The sequence below is a fragment of the Myiozetetes cayanensis genome, unplaced genomic scaffold (genome assembly GCF_022539395.1).
Source record: "Myiozetetes cayanensis isolate MyiCay16 unplaced genomic scaffold, myiCay2020 scf5-8, whole genome shotgun sequence".
Lineage (NCBI taxonomy): Eukaryota > Metazoa > Chordata > Aves > Passeriformes > Tyrannidae > Myiozetetes > Myiozetetes cayanensis.
In genome coordinates this window covers 65,071,615-65,093,062 of record NW_026087742.1, presented here as the reverse complement: position 1 = coordinate 65,093,062, position 21,448 = coordinate 65,071,615, and the positions used below count along the sequence as shown (strand labels likewise).

The following is a 21,448-nucleotide window of genomic DNA, read 5'->3' as shown; positions in this document are numbered from 1 at the left end:
GATAAATACTTATTACAAGAACTAACCTATCTGGTAGAATATTATATTTTTTTTAGTATAATTCTGTAGTAAATTCAAACATCCTCAAAACAGTTACCTTTAAAAATACAAGATTACTGAAAATATAATTTGAATATTAGTAAAAATATACTGATCTTTCCAAATATATTTTGGATATTTCATCACATTCCTTTCAATTTCTTCCCAATATTCATCATATTTAATACAGTTAAAAATGAATGTGCAAATAATAATAACAAAAATAAAGAAGATACTGCTTACAAATGCATGATAGGGTGCAATTAGTGCAGAAAGTATACAATAGGAATAGCATATACTAAAACTGCAAGATGCATTGTATTATTTTTAAAAACCACATTATATATATACATAGATACGTAGCATATTATTTTAAAAAGCATCACCAGACCAAACAAGACAAACTTAATTGACCTTATGTTTACCAGATTAGGTGCATGCAAAGTGTTTCATGTTGTAGGCATTACAGGACTGCAACTACAGTTCATGGCTTCACCTCTCTCTTACCCCAGGCAGAACTAACTGCCTGTATTTGCCAACCATAACATGCAAAAGTAATTGTCATTTCTTTCTTCTCCAGGGCTGCTGGAGGACAGTGTGTGCTGTTTAATGATATTTATTTGTTCCGGGTTGCAAAACATATCTACAGATGATAACCTGGAAACTAGAACTAATATATTGAATTTTTAATTGCTTCTTGTAGCCATAATTTAACAATTTGAAATAGAAATAATTCTGTATTGCATAAACTCTACTTTAAGGCAGTGCTGATCCTGCCCTAAAGTCTGGGTTTGGCTGCCAATGAAGCTCTGAGAAAATGAGAGGATAGGTGCATATTTCAATTAGGCAGTAGTATTTCAAAGAAGATACTCTTTGGGTGTTACTGTGTGGTGTTCAGTACTTGATCTGCTTGGAACAATTCATTTGAACAAATAAAATCACACAGTTTTGACTTACACTTAATTACAAAGTTTCCGTGGTTATTATATGAAGATATTTCAGAGAAACAAAGTCTGTGCCAGGATTGAGTGAACCAATATATCTGGGCAAATGCATCAACAGCTGAAGAGGCTGTAATGCATTAATTTATGCTAGATGGACCTTTGCATGAGAATTCTCCTTAATGTTATTACTTCTCTGTTTAAAACAAACATTGATTTTCTCCTTTTGCGCGTGTACACTTAAGGATTAGAAACAAGGTTGAGAATATGCTGTTATGAAGTTCTTGACTCAAAATTAATGTGGAGATAAAGAATTAAGTATTTTCCTACTATATGCTTGAACAGGTAAGCTATTGTAAGAGTTCTCAAATATACACCTGTTTTTTCCTGTCAGTAAAGGATGGAAAGATTATTAGATAATTATATTGTTCCTTTTTCTTTTTGGGCCATTTTCTAAAATATCTAATGACTTTATGGTACAATTAAATTAGAAGTATATTTTTTTGTCCTTAATATCCTGTTTTTCAGAATACAACTTCCTTTACAGTCAACAAAAAAATAACTAGTCACATTTTACAAACATAAGGTAAAATCATTATATTCCCTTCTGTGATTGTCAGTGATTTAGGAAGAGCATTTAGCATTTAACTAGTTCAGGTAGCAATGAAAAGATGGAGGTTTTTTTTTAAACTTTATTTTAATAAAGCCTTAAGTAGCTCTAATGAAATTAAGATTTTTTGACAAATCATCAGAAATTGAGATGTGTTCTGATCTTCTTTTGAAAATTGCTAAACTATTGATCTTATGCCCTTCCTGCTTCAGAATTTGAATTGACCAAATACCAACTTGAATTTCAAGCTGGTAAAAAAACTTGTATCTGTTAATTTGATGGTTTTAAGAAAAACACTACAACTAAACTAATAAAAATGTTTATTTCCTATTCTTTCTCTGTGTCTCCTAGGCTCAAAAGTGCTTTGTGACCTTTTTAGGTGCATGGTAAAATTGAAAGCAATGTTTCACTTTCATAGTCCCTTTGTGGATTTTTATCCGTGTACACTTTACACTGAACTGCTGCCCTCACTTCTTAGGGAAGTTTAGTTTGCATTTTATGGACTTTGTTTGACTTTATAGATTTAGAATAAGGGCTGACACCAATATTAATGTATGCCTAGCACTTTCTTTGTTTTTATAGCTTTGTACAACTCATGGTTGATTTGTATTGATAATACTTCTGTAAAGTAAGGAAGTGTTAACTCCATCTAATAGGTAGAGGGGAATAAAATTAAAACATAAATGACATCTGATGCTTCTGGTAATATCAGAGTTGAAATTCAAAACCCTCCAATTTCTTCTTCTGGTGGTATTTTTAACTAAAAGTATTTCAAAACCCATTCAGATATTATTCATATTTTTTTTCAGTGTCTCTTCAGATTCTTCTTGCTAGCAAGTATGGCTTTCTCTAGAAGGGATGCTTGGCACATGTGTTAAGCAGAGGTCTTGTAGGTGTGGGGTAATGATCTTTTTGGATTTAATTTGCAACTAACTGAAGATAAATTATAAGAAAATGGCAGACAGGAGACTCAGACCATCAGCTGTCTAACCAAGTGACTGACCTATGGGCATCTCTAAAGCTGCCAAAATAACTGTTCACGGAATCTGTCAAAAAGCCAAATCCTACTGTTAGAAAAAATACCTTCCATAATTTTGCATCTTGGCTTTTTATATGAACACGTAGGATGAAAAAGACAAAGTTAATACATGGTGAAGTGTGTTCTGTCGATGGCGTTCTACAGATATTATTACTTCTGTAGACACTTGTGTAAAACAGTGTTAGTGAAAGACTGATTTGGGGTAGAGACAGCATGAAGGTAGAAGCTTTACACTGGACAAAAGTTTATTTTTTGCTGTTTATATGGTAGCTTGAAATAAAAAAAAGCTCACTAATATCTCTTTTATAAAAGGTAAGACTGAGGCGAGCTGATGCTGTGATTAGATGCAAAAAATATTGATCCTGTTGGTAAACATATTCAGGGATGGGGCATCTGCAGCTTCTCTGTGCAGCCTGTTCCAATGCCTCACCACCCGCACAGTAAAGAATTTCTTCCTAGTATCTAATCTAAACCTACCCTCTTTCACCTGAATGCCACTGTGCTATCACTACATGCTCTTGTAAAAAAAAGTCCCTCTCCAGCTTTCTTCTAGGCCACTTTTACATACTGAAAGGCCACTACAAGGTCTCCCCAGAGCTTTAACTTCTCCAGGCTAAACAGTCCCAGCTCTCTCAGCTTGTCTTCATGGGAGAGGTGCTCCAGCCCTTTGATCAACTTCACGGCCCTTCTCTGGACTTGGTCCAGCAGGTCCATGTCCTTCTTATGTTGGGGGCCCCAGAGCTGAACACAGTACTGCAGCTGGGGTCTCACAAGAACAGAGTAGAGAGGGAGAATTACTTCCCTCAACCTGCTGGCCGTGCTTTGTTTGATGCAGCCTAGGATACCATTGGTCTTCTGGCATTCTTTTAGTTTGGTGTAGGAATGTCAGCTGTTCATTGTGGAGACTGGAATGAATCCATCCAAAATTCCTGTATATTCTAAACATTGTAGGAGGCAATCTTTTTTCCATGCACTGAAGCCATTTTATAACTAATTTTGTTTTCCATGCTCTTTGATATGAGGAATATCAATCACTTATGCTTGAATGGTAGCAGTTTCCAGCAAAAGTAGAACATTTCACTAATATTCACTGAAGTTTTCCTGCCGTGTAAGCTTTCTTACAAAAAAACATGAGAATGGAAAAAAACTACTTGTCAATATTTTTCTTCAAAAACATGGTCAGTTGAGACAACAATATACTGCCACTTTTGAAATGTGTTTGCTGTAGTTGAGAAGGGCAAGATGTCAAGAGCAAAGAAAGAAAAATGTAAATACAAGTGCATTTACACGCACAGATTCGATCATGATACTACATGGTGCATATATGAATGTCTCTAGATGATATGGCATCTTTATTAAATATTGTTGCTGGAAGGACAGAATCATGTTGATTCATCTGCCTTTATTATGTGAAACCTCACTGTGTACCACCCATTGGTTAGTATGCAGCTTAGATAAAACACAGTTCTCCTGTGGCCTGTTATTGCCATAGAAAATCTGTTTTGATAGGTGGAGGAATCACTCTTTTTCAGGCTTGGCGAAGAAATATAGCGTGTGACTAATACATCCAATTAAAGATCAGAAAAACCAGAGAGAATGCTAAAAGTGGCTCAAACTTCTTGAGCCACTGGCAGAATAAAAATATTTAATTTTATGGGCTCTAAGTGCATCACAGAATTAAATCTAACAATAGGTCTGCATCCTTTTAAAAAGCAATTCCTCTGTTTGCAAAGCTGAGCATGTGTTTTAACCTTTTAACTAGTGATTAAGAATTCAATTTAATATAAGAAATTGCAACAAATCCAGTAATCTTCTCTCATTTCCTCTAATTTTTATGCGTGCCATGGACATGTTTCAGAGCTAATATGTTCTTCACTTTGGAAAATGGCCACCAGCTCTTTGGGCTGTGTGGTGACAAATGTTGATTATAAACCAACGTTTTATACTTGCAATCTTATTACCTATCTCTATGTCTTCCAAAGTGACCAAGTCAACATTAGTATCAAATTACTAAAATGATGTTCTGATTTCTAAGATAAAGTAGCAATAATGATCCTTTTCTATTTTTTCAAATTATTCATACATAAAGTTTTAGTCTAGAAGTTACAGTGTTGAAGACTAGTAATATCTAGAAAATAAAAAGAAATACATGTACATTATACAGGCTATTGATATTTTTAGTTGAAAAATAAATTCAATTAGAGTGTTAATACTTCCATTGTTAAATATTGAGGTTGCATCTTGTAGTTGATAGAAGTTAGATTATTTGTGATTGGGATAAAAATAGTGAGTTATTATCCAGATGCTGACTTTGTCAGTTATTTCTGTTACTCTGTGATAAATGTGCAGTCCATCTTGCCAATCTGAACGTCAAATAAGTCTAAAACCTGAAATTTTAGCAATGATCAGAAAGAAGGTCATAACCCAGAGGAATGAGAAATTAGAAAGCATACATCCTATCTCACGTTTCTGGGAATGTTGAGAAGGTGGAGGAAAGTGATTTTCAGTAACAGATAGATTTGTGAAAATCCAGATCTGTTCATATGCTGTTCATTAATGGCTGAAGAAAAGATTAATCAAATTATCTGCTGCATATTATAATCTAGTTCTCCCTAAAAAATGGGGAATCTGTGAAATAAATATTGTCATCATATTTTTTCTATTGATGGACACTACCAAGTCGAGAGGATCATGGTAACATAAAACTTTATCTTTCACAAAGTATTGTTAGCAATGAACATGTAATGTCTCATTTACGTAGCATGTCATGAGGATTTCTTAGGTTTCTGCCAAAGACAATACTGGGGCTCTCTTATGCTTGCATATTTGATGACCTTTGAGTATTTATTCATAATAAGTTAGACAGTGGTACCAATCATCTGTCGGCTTCAAAGAATACGAGTCACTTTTGGAAGTGATACTTATGATCACGTGTGTAAATCTGAATTGACAAATATCTGCAGATCTTCCTAATATGGACTGCAATTATGTCAATACGGTAGGAATTGTAGAAAAGCTACTGCATGACTGTTTTCATATTACAGCTAAGTACAATAATTATGTATGCATTATAAATACCATGTTTTCCTCTTTAGCACAGTTAACAGTCCTCAGATGTTTACTTTGTGCGTACCAGGCCATTCTGAGGTACAAAATAAATGTATCCAGAGATACTGTGTGGTAACACTGTGGATGTGAGAGAACTCCTATGCCCTGAGGTGATAATTTGCCCATAAAATCAAAAAATCATAGAGCCATTAAAGTTGGAAAAGTCATCCAAGATCATCAAGTCCAGCCTTTGACCAAATACCACCATACACACTAAACTATATTGCAAAGTGCCATGTCTACTCACTTTTTGAACACTTCCAGGGACGGTGATTGTACCGCTTCTGGGGAGCATTTTCCAATGCCTAAACACTCTTTCACTGAACAAGTTTGTCCTAATATCAATGCTTTGATGGACTGCTGGGACAAAGCACAAGTGGAGGTCAGGCCACTGCCATGCCATAGTTTGTAGTGGAAAGAGATACTGTGTCTTTAGAAAGGCCACCACACACTCAGGGTGCTGCCTGTGGGATTTAGTGTTCTGTTACTTTGTGCACCAAGTAGAGAATACGGGCGAGAGAGGGCTGTCTGTGACAGTTCACTGCCTTTTCATTTGAAAAAAGGGACTGCACAGTGTTACCTGTAAGTCATTATCACAGCTGCTTTGTACAGTATCATAGTTCTGCATCACAGTACAATACTCTGCTATCACTGTGCTGTAATAGTACATTTAGCCCCATGCCTTGCCTCTGGCACAGCGTAATGCATAATGGATCTGACGAAACTTAAAAAAGAAAAAAAAAAGGGAAAAAAAAAAAAGGAAAGAGAAAAAGGAAAAAAGAGCCCCAAAGCCACAGTGCAGCTCTTGAAGTTACAGCACTTCTAGTGAATAAAGGAATGAAGAAGGAGAGAGGACTCTCTTGACCCTTACAGGTGAATTCATTATGTTTTGAATTGTGAAAATTCTCTTGTCTAACTTTCTATATTAAAGTAAGAGTATATGTATCTTGAAATAACCAGTGGATTTCTGGGATTTTTTCCCAGCATTATGTTGACTTCTGCCATTCTAATGCTTGTTGCAACCTACTGTGCAGACTGCAAATAGAGAGGGGCAATCAGAAGAATACTGTAGAATTTGTTAGTGTATATTGTATTATAAAGGTTTCTTTTTTTGGGTGGGGAGTGGGAAACATTATTTATTTTCAACCTAAATATGACAAAACAGGATCAAAGTTGTTCTTTAGTTGATATTTAGTTGATATTTTAGGGTTTTTTTGTATGTGTGGCGTATTTTTACTCCATTAATGAATAATCTGTGGAAACTTAAAATATCTTAAAATAGTGGTCTATATTTTAAAGGTTTATTGAAGGACTACTTCTCTAATGAGCAGCTGTGATAATATTTCATCTTAGTTAGGTAGGGTGATTGTTTGCAGCTAAAGCCCTGAATTCCTTGCCTTCTCTTTTCGTGAGTAGGATTAACACTGTTTTCTCTTCCTGGGGATGTCAGGAGCCTGACTATTCTTGTTCACTGAAAGTGAGAAACTAATCTTGCTTTCTTGGGGCAAAAATGTTTCTTTAGGACCAAAGCCATAAAGGCCACAAAGGCTTTGATGACACGTTGAGTAAATATTTAGTGGGAGGTTTCTTCAGTGTGTGGACCCAGTGCAGAGAATAGGTCCCTCCGTGAGCACATCCATCCCACCAGAAGTCTATGAAAGCCAAAATTGCACCACTACAGTTCACAGCTAAAATCTCGTTTTATTCCAAACTTGTTCTGATGCCACAAATACTTATACACATGAATAAGTTACATTTCACTCACATGATTAGGCATTTGGACTACAGTGGGTCTGTGGGAAAGAATCTGACAGTTCTGTTTGCAAGGTTGAGTTCCGAAGCTGTAGGGAGACGTACTTCCACGGGGCCATCAGACTGCCTCAGCAGTGTTTGGATATTAGTTTAATCAAAGAACTGTGTGCCATTACCCCAGGATCTGTGTCAAGCTGTGGATTAGGTTTATAAAAAAAACTACAAAAGCTCCTGCTGTTTGAAAGATTATGAGTGTTTAGCTACATTACTGCTCTTACAGGCATGAACACATCCTTTCAGTATTTTTGAATTGTAGAACTGTTACAATTAATTATTTTCGTTCATCTAGTTATAAATTAGAGTAAATTTAAAGGCTAATGTTTTATTAAATACTACTGATTTTCCTATTGGTTTTGGCTGTGTAACTTAAACTGTAATACACTTCTCTAAACTAGTCCTAAAGAGTATGTCAATAAAAGACATTGTAGTTAGTAAAATCTAAGAACATTAAATGAAGAAAATTCACAGAGCACCAATACCACCACTAACTGTCATTATGTTAAACCTTTTAATTTCCCCTAATAGGGAGAATAGTATTGTGAGAACATGAGATAATACACACAAAAAGAAGAAAAGAACTTCTGTTTGTAAAAAGTGCAGGGAAGTTGTTCCCATAATAAGTCATTCTATTAAACAAGAGCCATTATTGCACTCTAGCAATGCAAATGTAAAACAGAAAGTCTGTTAGGAACCAAGCATCATTGTTAGCATAATATATTGTTAACATATAAATATATATTGCCTTCCCACATATTTTCTTGGTTTTTTGGGTTTGTTTTGGTTTGGTGGGTTTTTTTTTTTTTTTTTTTTTTTTTTTTTTTTGAATTGCATGCTGTTCAGTTAACGAGACTGTGGATCAGGATTTGACACTTAAGGAAAAGTATTTTTTTATATTGTTCAAAGCTGACCTTTGCTTTTAAAAGGCTTGATCTGCACTTTTTCATCTGTTTAGAAGCATACATTTTTGGTTAAGAAACTGAAGACAATCTCTTTGTCTTTTTCCTAAGCTGGGGAGGTTGAGATAAAAAAGAATGCCTGCTTTAAAAGTCACACATGGCTGTAATTTAAGATTTTTTTTACCTCATTGTCCATAACAGTTGAAAGAAACCTTCAATGAAAGTTTATTAACTAGGCCAATGCCTGAGGCAATAAAGGTTCATTTATTACCAGTTTCTTGGCTGTTTTTCTTCTTCTATTTTTCCGTTAAACTCATAGCGTAAGATAATACTTCACAAAATTAAACCTTTGACCTTCTGTGGAGTTAAGTCGCCTTTGATTAGATAAAGTAACAATTTATGGTCCAGCATGAGGTTGCACATGAAATGAATAATGCAGCAGAGTGAATGAGAACTGGGAATCTATTGCTTTTGAAAAGATGACTGTTGTTTAAGAAAGAATGTTCTTTCTTAATTGTATTGTATTGATGCTGAGTGCATTCCAGTAGGATTTTGAACTGTTACTGAAAACTGCAGTATAGCCAGGCAGTTATGCAGCATACATTGTTTAATTCTGTCACAAATGCACCAAGCCTATAATAAATTTATAGATTACAAAATCCTGTTAAGATAGAACAGTTAGTAACTTGTTGTGGTATTTGAAATACACTATATGATTTCACTTTTTACTCTTCAGTATGCTGGAATAAACCCACAGTAAAGAATAACTTGATGGAATGTAAGTCAATCATCCATTAATGGCAAATATTAATAATAAAATAATTACATTTACACATTTTTTGAGCATTTTTGAACCTGCTAGTAGATCAAATTTGAAAAATACAGTCAGTATGAAGTTTTGTCTGCTTTTATCAAAACAAATCAAAAGGACATGGCTTCTTTCTAGGACCGTGTTTTATTTCTACAACTGTGTTATTAATTGTGGAAGCACATTTTAAGTATAAAGATTTTTAGGTTTGAAGATTGCTGAGGAAACTTAGCTCTTTTGCTTCTTTATCTTAAATGCAATACCCAGACCTCAAAATTCACATTGCAATTTTGAAGTAGTTACAGGAAAAAGGTCTGATTAGACTGATGAACAACAGATGGTTTGAGCTTCCCATACATTGGTTTTCTCCCAGTGCAAGACTGGCAGTTTCATTTTAGTTGCACCAACCTAATAGCAAAAGATTTCTTTTTAAGTATTCCTTCTTTAGCAATATTTGAAGTGCAGTTAGTTATTTCACTCTTTCTTTTTACATGACACCTTTAATAATAGCCCTTTAAAAGATATTAAAAAGTTATCTGAATGAACAGTTTAGCTGAACCATTCAAGTTCATCAGGATATTTCAGCTAGAGAGGCCAGACAAGAATTTTTTGATTATCCCAAAAGAACAGGTACTGAAATTTTAGGGTAAACCAGTCTTGTTGCATTGGATCAATCCAGACATCTTAACAGAAAAAAGGTTTCTGCATAACTGTGAGATCCCAGGTCTACATTGTACAGAAAGAATTCTACCAGTGAAACTCAGTATATTTTAGCAGACCATTATGGTTTAGTCTAAAGTTCTCCTTTCTGCAGTATAGTCTATGTAATCAGACCTCTGTCCTCCTGCAGATTGCTTTCCCCTTCTTGTTTTATGTATCACACTGTATAAAACACCCATTAGATCAGAGACTGAGGTTAGGATCCTATTTCATTTGAAATAACTGGGCAGCAGCATAAAAAGCTACCAAAAACTTGTACCTGAACTGCTGAAACCCATAAAACCAGTGCAATAACCTAGAGTGATCGGGGTCAAGTCCTAGGAGGTAGCCCTGCCTTTCTTTCTCAGGCAGAGTTTTTCAGATTTTAGTAAGAATTTTCCCAGAGTAAGAATCTCAGTATGAAATCTGGAATTAAGTCAGGATATGAATTAATTTTCAAGTCAGTACCACTGAAATAAAATATAAGAAAATGGATTAAACATTAAATTTAAATAATGAAAGGAGTTCTTTCAGAATTTAGAGGAGATTTGGACCTCCTCCCATGCAGTGAGTAAAGTGTTTCTTCAAAATGAACTTTCCAGCGAATAAATGAAACTAAATGTAAAACACTGCTGACAGTCGTATTTTGTTTTTTTGCTTGTTCTGTGATTACAAAGGTAGAGTTTCTTGAAAATGTCAAAGTCCTAAAGAAAGAGGTTGTGAAAATACATATATATTACTCAATTTTCTATGTACTCATGAATACATATATATAAAGGAAGCTAATAGTTGTATTAAGGAAATTAATAATTATTTATTGGAATGACTATTAGGAATTCTTATTTCTCTTAGGCATAGTTATGTGAAGGAATTTGAAAGTGAATGAAGATAAATTACTTAGATAATTTAGTACTTTGTCCCAGGATGAAGTTTAGGCACACAGTTAAAAAATGCTTATTTTGAGACATATTAGAGGCTGAAAAAGTTACACTCATAAGTCCTTTTCCGTTTTCCTTCACAAATAAGGTGTGTTGTAAGCTGCTCAAATCGGAACTTAAAAACCTGAAAGTTTTAAGAGCTTTCTCTTAAGGCAGGCAGAGAATAGTATATATTATATATATATAATAGGAAGGCAGAAACCCTGGATATGATTTAGTGCCCACCAGTAATCTGTACACATTTTGAAAATCTGTCATGATATATGACAGCTCGTTCAGGCACTTTGTGTTTAAAACAGAATTGTTTCCTGACGATGCTTTGGTTTTTTGTCATTGTTTTCTGTTTCATTCATTCATTTTCAGCATTAGAGACCACACATACTGGGCATACTTCTGGTCTCATTCTCACCCACGAAATTCTGACTTCAGTAGAGTCGTATGGGTGTAAATTAGACTAGGACTTGGCAGGAAAAAGCTTGTGATTATATTTGGCAGAGACAGCAGGCTGCAACTTTATTAACATAATTAACAGCTACAAACACACCCAACAGGCCAAAGTAATCTAGTGACAGAGGAGAGAAGGTCTTAGTAGGGAAAGGATCCTTTGCGCTCTCTTTTGGTGTTCTGCTTCTTGTTCCTGAGTTCCTACTAGGGCTTGGCGAGCACTCAGTTGAGCTGTAATTCAAATTCATACGGCTCCTGCAAGACACCTTGAACAGACTTTTGCTGATGAGTCTATAGGAATTGTCAGCAGTACGGAGATTACTTCAGAGGCGTGATGGTTGAATCGAACTTTACTTTCTGATGTTTTGCTTTTTGAATTAAATTGTTGGACAAGATTAATTGCATGCAGTAAGAGATTTAAATGAATGGCTTTATAAAGCATTAAAGTTCTAAGTATGTCACATGGGAAAAAAGCTGTAAGGTTTAAATGAATAAATGTATTTAATGCATAAAATGTCTAGGCTAATTTTTTAATTCCTTTACTAACATCTTTTATTGAAAAACCATACTTTATTCATCCATCTTAGTTATACTGCTGTGGTTGTGGTAATTTAATATTCCTGCTCTTTGCTAATCTTCTGGTTCAACAGAAGTAAACAATGGGTTTCATAAATTAAAAATACGCTCTTCAGAACATGCTTCTAAAGATAAAAAACAAGGCTGTAAACATTTATGACTGAAACAAACTAGATTGTTCAAATACTGCCATGATGTATCATGTATATCAATATGGCACTGATATCAGTTAGAATGCAAACAAGGTTTTAAATGATGTGCCCCTTCATTTCAGCTGGAGAATCCGCTTTACACCATCTGCCTATCAGATGGTTAGGAACCAGGACTGCGTATTAATGCCACATGTTCGATTTTCATTCCTCTTGTAATGGTTAGATTCATATTGCTAATAGCTGTGCGTGAGCACTGTCGATGAAATTTGTGTGACGATGGAGTGATGAGATATTTATAAAGTGCCTGTCTCACTGCATAATCAGCAGGAAGAATGCCAGACATAAACAACTTATCAATTTCAGAATATTAATGACAACTACCAGTGACTTTAATTCATTGAATATTTTGGCCTGGATACATTTTAACTGTTCAAAAAAAATATTTGTAAAGAATAAAAAAATACCAAAGTCATTGTTTGGTGTGGTCCTTACTTCTTTCATTTCAGTTGCCTTTCTGGGTCCCATCTGGTTATCTCATTTTTGAAGATAAAATTTCTGTAGTGTAGAGAAGTGTGCACTTTGGAAATTCCTTGGTTACTTATTGTAAAGTGATATCAAATAATGTTTAGGTCAAAAGACTTTTTTAAACAATAAATTAAAAAAACAAACAAATATTTACTTGGGTATATACCTATACTAGAACTTTAAAGTTTAGTATTTTAAAATATGGATATAGATACCCAGTAACATGTTAACTTTTATTTATAATATGTTTTTCTGCCTATGCTAATGAGATAAGAAAGATAAGTCAGGCTCTATGATGAAGTCTTGTCTTGTACCATACCCCGGTATACCACAGAGTACCAGTGGCTCTGATAACTGGCTTAGGACCTTCCTTGCCACTTGCTTTGCTGTATAAGGACAGTCAGGTGATGGGAAAAACTAGCAGTAAAGGAGAAACTGCTGAATGCTGGGAGGACTGTGAGGAACAACATTAGGCTAGAATTTTGAGGATTATTCCTTACTCGCATTTCTGCTTTTTTTAAAGTATCATTTATTACGGCAAGCTTTATCGTATGAAAATAATACTACAGAACTAAGCAATTTGTGTTTTATTTTCTCAGTTCCTATCCAAATTGAAGCACTGTGGTCTGTTTTGTTGAGAAGCACCAAAGCATACTTTTTTTGTAAATTTTGTAGCAGAAGAGATTTTATATTTTAGGAGTTCTGCATCCAGGTCATTATCCCAGTGAAACATAATAATTACAGGTGGGCTTACAAGTCCTATATCCAGCATCTGTTTAATATGTGATTTACCCCATTATTTGGAAGCACTTAAAAACTGCTGGCCTACAAGTATGGTTGCAACCAAAAGTTTGAGGCCTGCTGTTTTATTCATTGGATATAATGTATTAGAATATTCCTCCAAAGGATTGTTCTTTAAAAATGCTAGTTTTAGTTTGTCAGTGATATATACATATATTAAAAAAAGGAAGTATAGGTTATTGTGTTGTTTAATGAACACAGGATGCAAAACAGAGTTCAGAGGTGCACCATCCCTTTTTCTGTGGCCAAATTTAGGGACTGTAACCAAATTTGTGTAATGTATAGCTTCATATCCTTCCTCTAAGGTAAAAATATCATTGGAAGCAATCCATGTTATTGTCAATACCTTTTTAAGATCAGAACATGCACAATTTGTACTAGTAGCAGAAGCTAAAATAAAAGTAAACCCTCATTTTTATCCACCTTCTCATTTGACTTTTGGCTTTTGATACATCTTCCTCTACCTGAAACAGCAGTTTTCTAAATAATATTGATCTATAATTACTACTTATTTGGTAATTCTTGTTGCACTTGAAGGTGGTATAAGTCAACCTGTGAGGAGGGTCAGGAGGCTGGAAGTGTTTGCTAATCTTTATGTGGTCATACAAAGAAATAAGGGAACATAACCTTGAGTCAAGCTGCAATATGTTCAAAGGCACCTCTTCATTGATTTCCTGTTGTCCGTTCACCTTCTACCTTCTCCCTACTGGAATTTGCCTTCTGTCCCTCCCCATCACTAGCCAAAAACGTGGCAATAGTGAACTTACTTTCCATGTATGGAGTCAGAGAAGACAAGAGACCCTGGGAAGCAATGGTTGTAGCAATATTTATTTCAACAACCTGGGGATGTTTGCTTATTTGGTCTTTCCTGCTAAACTTTACTCCTCCTGTGCTTGGCCCACTAGAATAGTGAATCATGGAGTTAATTCCTCTTGAGATCAATAAGACACTTCACATGTCTCAGAGTAGCTGAAAATCAGGCATGGAGGCACATGCAGGCACACCTTTAAACTAACTACAGTGGGTTTTTCAAGCCTTCTCCATGGTCAGGGCAAGAATCTTGATTCAAAATGACTGAGGGTCTATTCTGTTGTGGCATCACAGGCTGAGGGCTGAGACTGCATCATTGCATTAAACTTACCTGCTTTAATGCCTTCTCTTTTATTTCTTAAATTTAATTCTCTTTCATTTCCATCTCCGCCCCCTGCATCAACTGTGTGGGGGAGGTAGCTCTTGTGAAGTTTTGACATTGACTTCTCTCTGCTGCCACCCAGGATGGGGCAAAGGGATCTGAGTGGGAAGCAGCAGCGTTTTGGGACCACAGAAGAATTACCCTGCCTCAGGGAAGAGGGCAAAAAATTATGCTTGTGAATTTGATTAAAGGTTGCATCTAATTTTGAGTTATGGAGGCATCACTGGACCATTTCTCTAACTACTATTGAAGAGAGAAATTTTCCTGGTTTTGTAGAACATTCTTGTAAATGGCTGGATGGCAGAAATTTGGTTTGGTAGGAGGAGCACTTTGGTTGCCCACAGGTGGCTTTGGAATTGGGATTAAATGGATTTAATAATTCCTTATTCTTATTGATAAATACCTTAGATTTATGATCCCCATAGATGTATGATTTGAATTAATGCTTCATTCGATCATAGAAATAGATGCTGAGACAAATGATATACAGTGGTTTGGGCTTCCATACTGTAGCCATTAAATACCTTAATGCCTTCAAGTCTGAAAAAAAAAAAAAGAACAAAACAAAACCAAAAACCCGTATTTTACCAATGTTCTGCATTACTAACCTTTCTTCTAAAAATGCTTTGTAAGTGACTACATCTCCTTGCTGTTATGTATGAAATGAGAAATGTCTGAGTTCTATCATCTGTTACTACTAAACAGAAATTATACCTGGTTTACCTGTTTTTTTCTGTTTTCCTTAGTATGTCAAACATTTGAGATCTACAAGTTTTTCTCCTAAGTACTGTTACTCAGTTGTTCACCTATTTATAGTCAGAGACTCAGGACACCATTTTGAAGCTAAATTAGATTTTTGACTGCATGTATTTGTAAATGCAGCTAGTTATGCTTGTATTATGAATGCAGTTACTAGATAACAAGTTAACGTTTAGATGGATATATAGCAATAATTATCTAAATATGATGAGAAATATTTTACTTGAAAAAGTGGATAGTTTTCAGATCCAACAAGAAGAATAATATTATGCAGTGTTGTCTGTTTGTTACATAACAAGCATGAAGGAAGAATAACAGTCTTAGTCCCTATAATGGAGAATAATAGAATAATATATATTAAAGTTTTTCCTTCTTCTTTGCAGGTCTGACAGCAGCAGCTGCAGCAGCAGCAGCTGCCACCAATGCTGCCATAGCAGAAGCAATGAAGGTGAAAAAAATTAAATTGGAAGCTATGTCCAACTATCATGCGAATAATAACCAGCATGGAGCAGACTCTGAGAATGGAGATCTGAATTCAAGTGTTGGTAAGTTTCAGACATAGCATTATTATATGTCCATAATACTCAGATATTTTATTAAAACAGCAGTCTTTCTGAACTACCTTCTGAAGTCCTTGATTTGGTGTAAAAAGTTGCATATTTGTTTTCCTTCTCGTAATGTTTTTAGATTTATTTTGTATCTGACCTTTACACCAGCATTCAGCGTTGTTGTTACTATTACAAAAACATTCTTTTCTTTGCAGGCTACTTTTGCAGACTCCAGTTAATATTTTCCATGAAAGAAAGTGGTTTGATTGCTTAGAGTTCATTTTTCAAAGTACAGGTGGAGTGACAGATGATGGTGTCAAAGTGAAATTTAACAATGTCTCCTGCTCAGTGTGTTGGGTATCGACTTTAGGTAATTCAGAACACAAGCTTGAAAGCAAAATATTTCATACTTTCGTGTACCCTGTGACAAAAAGAAAACATACACACACAATAAATTTTACCATGCTTTGCAGTTCCTATCATATTTTATTTTAATAAACACATTCTTAAAATGTAGTTAACAGGTTTTTCCATTTCTTAAGCAGCCATCAGCATCTCTTGTTCTTTTTCAAAAAAGAATTGTTTCAGTATACTTTATGCATTTGTTTGGACAATTTGTTTTGCTAAAGCATACTTCAAAGCTAGGATAACTTTTTGTTGTTGTTGATTAAATCTTTAATCATCTGTGTGTGTCTGCTGTAAAATGTTTTGTTATGCCATTTCATTGTATTGGCTCCTTTTATCATGTTGAGACAGTATTAACTCAGCAACAAAAATTCAATGACAGAGAGGTACATTCAGAAGACTGCAGACAAGATGGGTGTATACTGGAATAAAATGGCTTCAGATAGGATTTTTGCTTTTATTTTGACCTTTTGTTTAGTTTCTTTTTTTTTTTTTAGGTTTTCATCTCCAAAATACATTTGAAATGAATCTTAGAGAGTTATGTACAAGCCTTAACATAAATAAATATGTGTTTGTGAACAATGTTTCTGCACAGTTCAGTAGACATCAGTAGGGTATTATTTAGAAATAATATGAATTTCAGTTCAAAGAACAGGTTCACCTAGGCACAGATGACATGATTGGTTTTGTTTTCCTTTTAAATAAAAGCTTAAAAATGCCTCTGTGGTGGTGAAGAAAATAGTCTTAAATTGTGTGTGAGTACTCAGATAGCAATAGGGGTAGTCACTCAAATATTAGTGGAAAGATTGTCCTCTTAAAGAGAAGACAAGAGAGGACACAGAGACGGTATCTTAGAAATGTGGGAGGGGGAGATAGGTACAAATGAAGTGGAAGGACCAGGTGGCCCCCAGCGTACAAGGGAAGCAATGAGAAAGAGTGGAAAGTGTAAATGCAAACTGGGAAGATAAAGAAGGTGTACTGGAACTAGAAGCTAGTTTAGGTTTTCAGATTTAGATGAATGCATTATGAGAAATAAAATGTTCAAAGACTGGCTTATAGCACCGTTACTCTTTTTGGCAGTTCTAGGGACAAACCACATGTGAATCCATGGAAATGGAAAAGTTAACATGTAATCAACAACTAGTCATGGAGAGTAGTTGTAGGAGAGTGGATGGAGGGAATATGTGAAGTCCTTTGAATAAAAAAGAAAAAAATCTGTTTTGAAATCATTGTTTGAGGCATAATTTAGATAACTAATATGCTCTTACACAGCTTAATCATTTCACTGTTTAAGAAAATCCATTCTAGCTATTTTAGTCGGGCAAAGTTAGCGAAGCAAGATTATTTATTGTCAATGTCAAAATTTCCTCTCAGCCCCTTAACTTACTTGTTAGCTTCAGTTAATTTTCCAATTTAACTGAATGAAGAATTGAGTTAATTTTATTCAGAAAAAAATGGCTCTTCTAAGTAGAGTGAATAGCTTTCCAGTTGTCTCCATTCTATGAGGAATGGTTCTGGCAGTACAATTTGCTTGTCTGTTTATCCAGTCTTGAGCTATACCCTTCATATGGAGGATTTCTCAAAAATAGTTTGGTTTTGTTTCTTTTATAGTCAGCCCTAACTAGTATCCGGTGTTGATTATGCATATGGAATCACAGAGGTGATTCCTACTGCTACTAATGCCAGGAAGAGTTAAGTCTTCGTGTATTAGTTGCATTTTTGAAAATTAGCATACTGTGTTATCTTGACAAGAACTCATATTTCAAAGGTGTTGCTTTGTAGTAGGTGTGTGCTCTTTCTCTTCTGCATTTTTTTCAGATGTTTATTTATGTCTTTTCAAATAAATATTATCAAGTCCATATACCATTAATGTTTTAAATAATAGCTTGTTAGGCAGGAATATGAAATACTACATTGCTGAATGTTGACAGGAGGAAACAATAAAACAAAAGAAAATAACCTGGTTTTGGTTTATATTTTAAATTATGTTATGTACCTGACCATACTGAAAAGGAGCAAACAAATGATCCAACCATTCTAAAAGCTTAACTGACACATCTTAGCCCATATGTAACAGGCATTATGGTGTGCCTGGATTGATCTTATCGCGTTCTTAGGCTGCTCCAATGCCTATGTAAGAGCAGATAAATAAAATAAGAGCTCTTGTGTTCTTTTGTCAGGTTTACTTCTGAATTGTCTTGCTTTTTGGTTTTAATCAAATGTTTAACGTGAATTAGAGAAGTAATTTTTGTAGACTAACATTGTATAATTATATAGAGCACTATACAAATTTATTAACTTGGTCCTTTGTAGCAATGACCAGAAGGTTAGTGAGTGAAGGGAGTTAAAGGAAGCCAATGATACTAATAAGTAATTATTTTATATCCCTCAGTTTTGCTGGTAACCTTGAGCTTGCATCCTCCCACCAGAATTATCATTTTAGAAGTGTGAAAAAAATGAAAGAAAAAAAAAAGAAATTACAGAGGAATCAGGGTGAGGTATTAGCACACTGAGTAAAATATATGGCTGCAACGCCTTTCTCCCCCATCCACAATCAATTGGATTCTTTTAGTTTAATATTTACTTGCTAAGATGAGATGCTAGTCTGCATGGTGATAAACAGTCTGCTACTGGCATCTGAAGGTGACCTGTCAGTTCATATGGACAAATCTGCTGCTTACTGAAATGTACAAAATAAATCATTAAAGCAGGCAGGTGCTCATTCCCAGATTTAAATCACCATAGATTTATGATTTGAATTAATGCTTCATTTGGTCATAGAAATAGATGCTGAGACAAATGATATGCAGTGGTTGGGGCTTCCATACTGTAGCCATCCTAATATTGATTACTGAGATGTCTTTGCAATCTCTTGTTTATATCAAGTACTGTCTTGTGACAGCTTGGCTGATATGAGCTACATTACAGATAAGAAGAAAAAATGTCCTGGGTTCTTTTTAGTGGCAATTCTACATACAACATACAGGGTAGATAAATTATTGGAGTTTTCTTTAAAAAATGAATTCCATAGGGCAGCAAACAAAAAAGAAAGATTATGCTGTTATTGAGTGGTTGATTTTGGGTTTTTTAAGATAAATAATTGCAGAATTAAAAGACATAGAGCGACAAGGTCAAACTTTAAATTTCACTGAAGAGCTTCTACTCTTTGTTATATTAACATCTTAGTATGGTATTAGGATCAGTTGTATGTTTACCATCTGATGCTCCAAAGCAATGCATAGGTAAAGCAGCTAAATTATTTCCTTGCTGCTCAAGTACTTGCTGCCCTGCTATCATACTTCATTAACCTGCTGCAGCAAAAGATACAAGCCTTTGAAAATAAATACCTTTAAAGCTATTTCTGTGATCTAGGCTTTGCTATCTATAACTTGGTAGGAAGTGAGGAACAGTCCATATACTTTTGCTTCACAAACATTTTATATAATGAAAACACTATGCACACACTGTAGGTAATACTCAAAGGATTTGTTAAGACCTTTGCCACTTGCTAAAATATGACTCATAAAACTTGTAAACAACTATCAACAATAGTAAATTACTTGCTTAGTAGGAAATGAGTTCATATCTATTCAAAATGTGATCTCAAAACAGATGTCCCAAGAAAATGTCATTGTTTAAACTACATTCATACAAAAAAAAAATTGCTATTATTTCTTTAAGGAAATGAAGCAATCAAGAAGACTTTGGTGTTCTCAGTTTCTAAACACAGTTAGGAAATACAGGGCAACATTTTACACTTGGCTAGCATGTTAATCCATAAACAACCACAAAATGTGTTGAAAATCAAGAGGTTTTCTTGGCATATTAGGTTTCCTCTTCATATGCATTACCTTGCAATATTTAAAATTATGAGACAAACACAAGGCTTCCTGTGATGTGTTGTTCAAGAGTAATGATTGCTTGTATACTATTCTTTTTTTTTCATCCAGAATCAGAGATAAAATGATTTAGATGAAATTATTTTTCTCCAGTGACCTTGTCCAATAATAGAACAGTACAAAATGCAGTAATTTCCTTTTTCTAAACACACGTGTCTATTTTGAAGGAAAGAATTACTTTTATGGTTTCAGGAAAAAGTCTTGGAGACCTTGAAAAAGCAAATAAAAGGAAACAGAGAATGCAGGCCACTGAGCACAGCTCTGCAGTTGCACATCTGATTCTCTGCCTTGGCAATGTTAATGAACCTCAAATCCTCCCTATAATTAGATGAGGGAATTGCTTATATTTTCAAACAGATGATGCTGCTATAATGAAACGATTGACAGGGAACTTAAGAGTGTCTACAGTAGTCATTTGGTTTCTGGGTTTTGGGTTGTGGGTTTGGTTTTGTTTTTTTTTTTTTTTTTTTTTTTTTTTTTTTTTTTTTTAGTGTAAAAGAAGATTGGCTGTAGATACAGGTCCTGGGAGAGGTAGCAATTTACACGGAATGCTATGACAGGTGTCTGTGCATAGCATGGAAATAAAATGGAAGACAGAGGAATGATGGGCAGGTATGGCAATTTTCGGGAGGGGGTGTCCTGTGCTTATTCTGCTTGGGTTCTTTAAAAGGGGCCGAGACTCAAGAGATGGATCCGGATTGAGTGCACAGCTGTAACTGCTGATGAGCTAATTGCTCCTTATCTCTCAGCCCCATTCATCTTCATTTTTTACCAATTACTGAGAATTATCTGTGTTCTCAGTTGGATATGAGAGTTAATCCTTTTTGGTTAAGCTGGCAGTACTGTGAGCAGATTCCAAATCATAGGGTGAAAAAGCCAGAGCACGCTTGTTCTCAGACTCTCTCCAGTTCAATGACAATATCACTAGTTCATAAGAATTTTTCTATTGTTTAACAGATTAAACACTGACTTTTTTTTTTTACTTTCATACTATTATTAATATATATCTATATATTTCTCTTAGTGTAGGCTGAATGTGTGTATTCCTAGGTGGATGGATGTGTTCCCTTTCTGAAAGTATTCACTTGCAAAAATGAAAATAAGATAAACATTAACTTCAGACCAGAAGGATTCTTTGCAGTATGTCAGTGTTCATTGTATGATACACAGCACTTCTTTTAACGACAAGACTGTGCATGCAACTTTGACATCATGGGACATAAGACAAATGCTTGTCGATAACATATATCTACTTTT

At 34.8% G+C, this 21,448-nt stretch overlaps 1 protein-coding gene across 6 annotated transcripts in view; it reads left to right on the top strand.

Moving 5' to 3' along the window:
- The window catches only part of DACH1 (dachshund family transcription factor 1), a 350,977-nt gene that overhangs the window by 169,431 nt on the left and 160,098 nt on the right, over positions 1-21,448 (top strand). For all 6 annotated transcript variants that reach the window (XM_050332379.1, XM_050332378.1, XM_050332376.1 and 3 more), the window contains exon 3: positions 15,723-15,884. In XM_050332379.1, the coding sequence (XP_050188336.1) occupies positions 15,723-15,884 (162 nt within the window). The remainder of the gene's footprint in view (positions 1-15,722; positions 15,885-21,448) is intronic.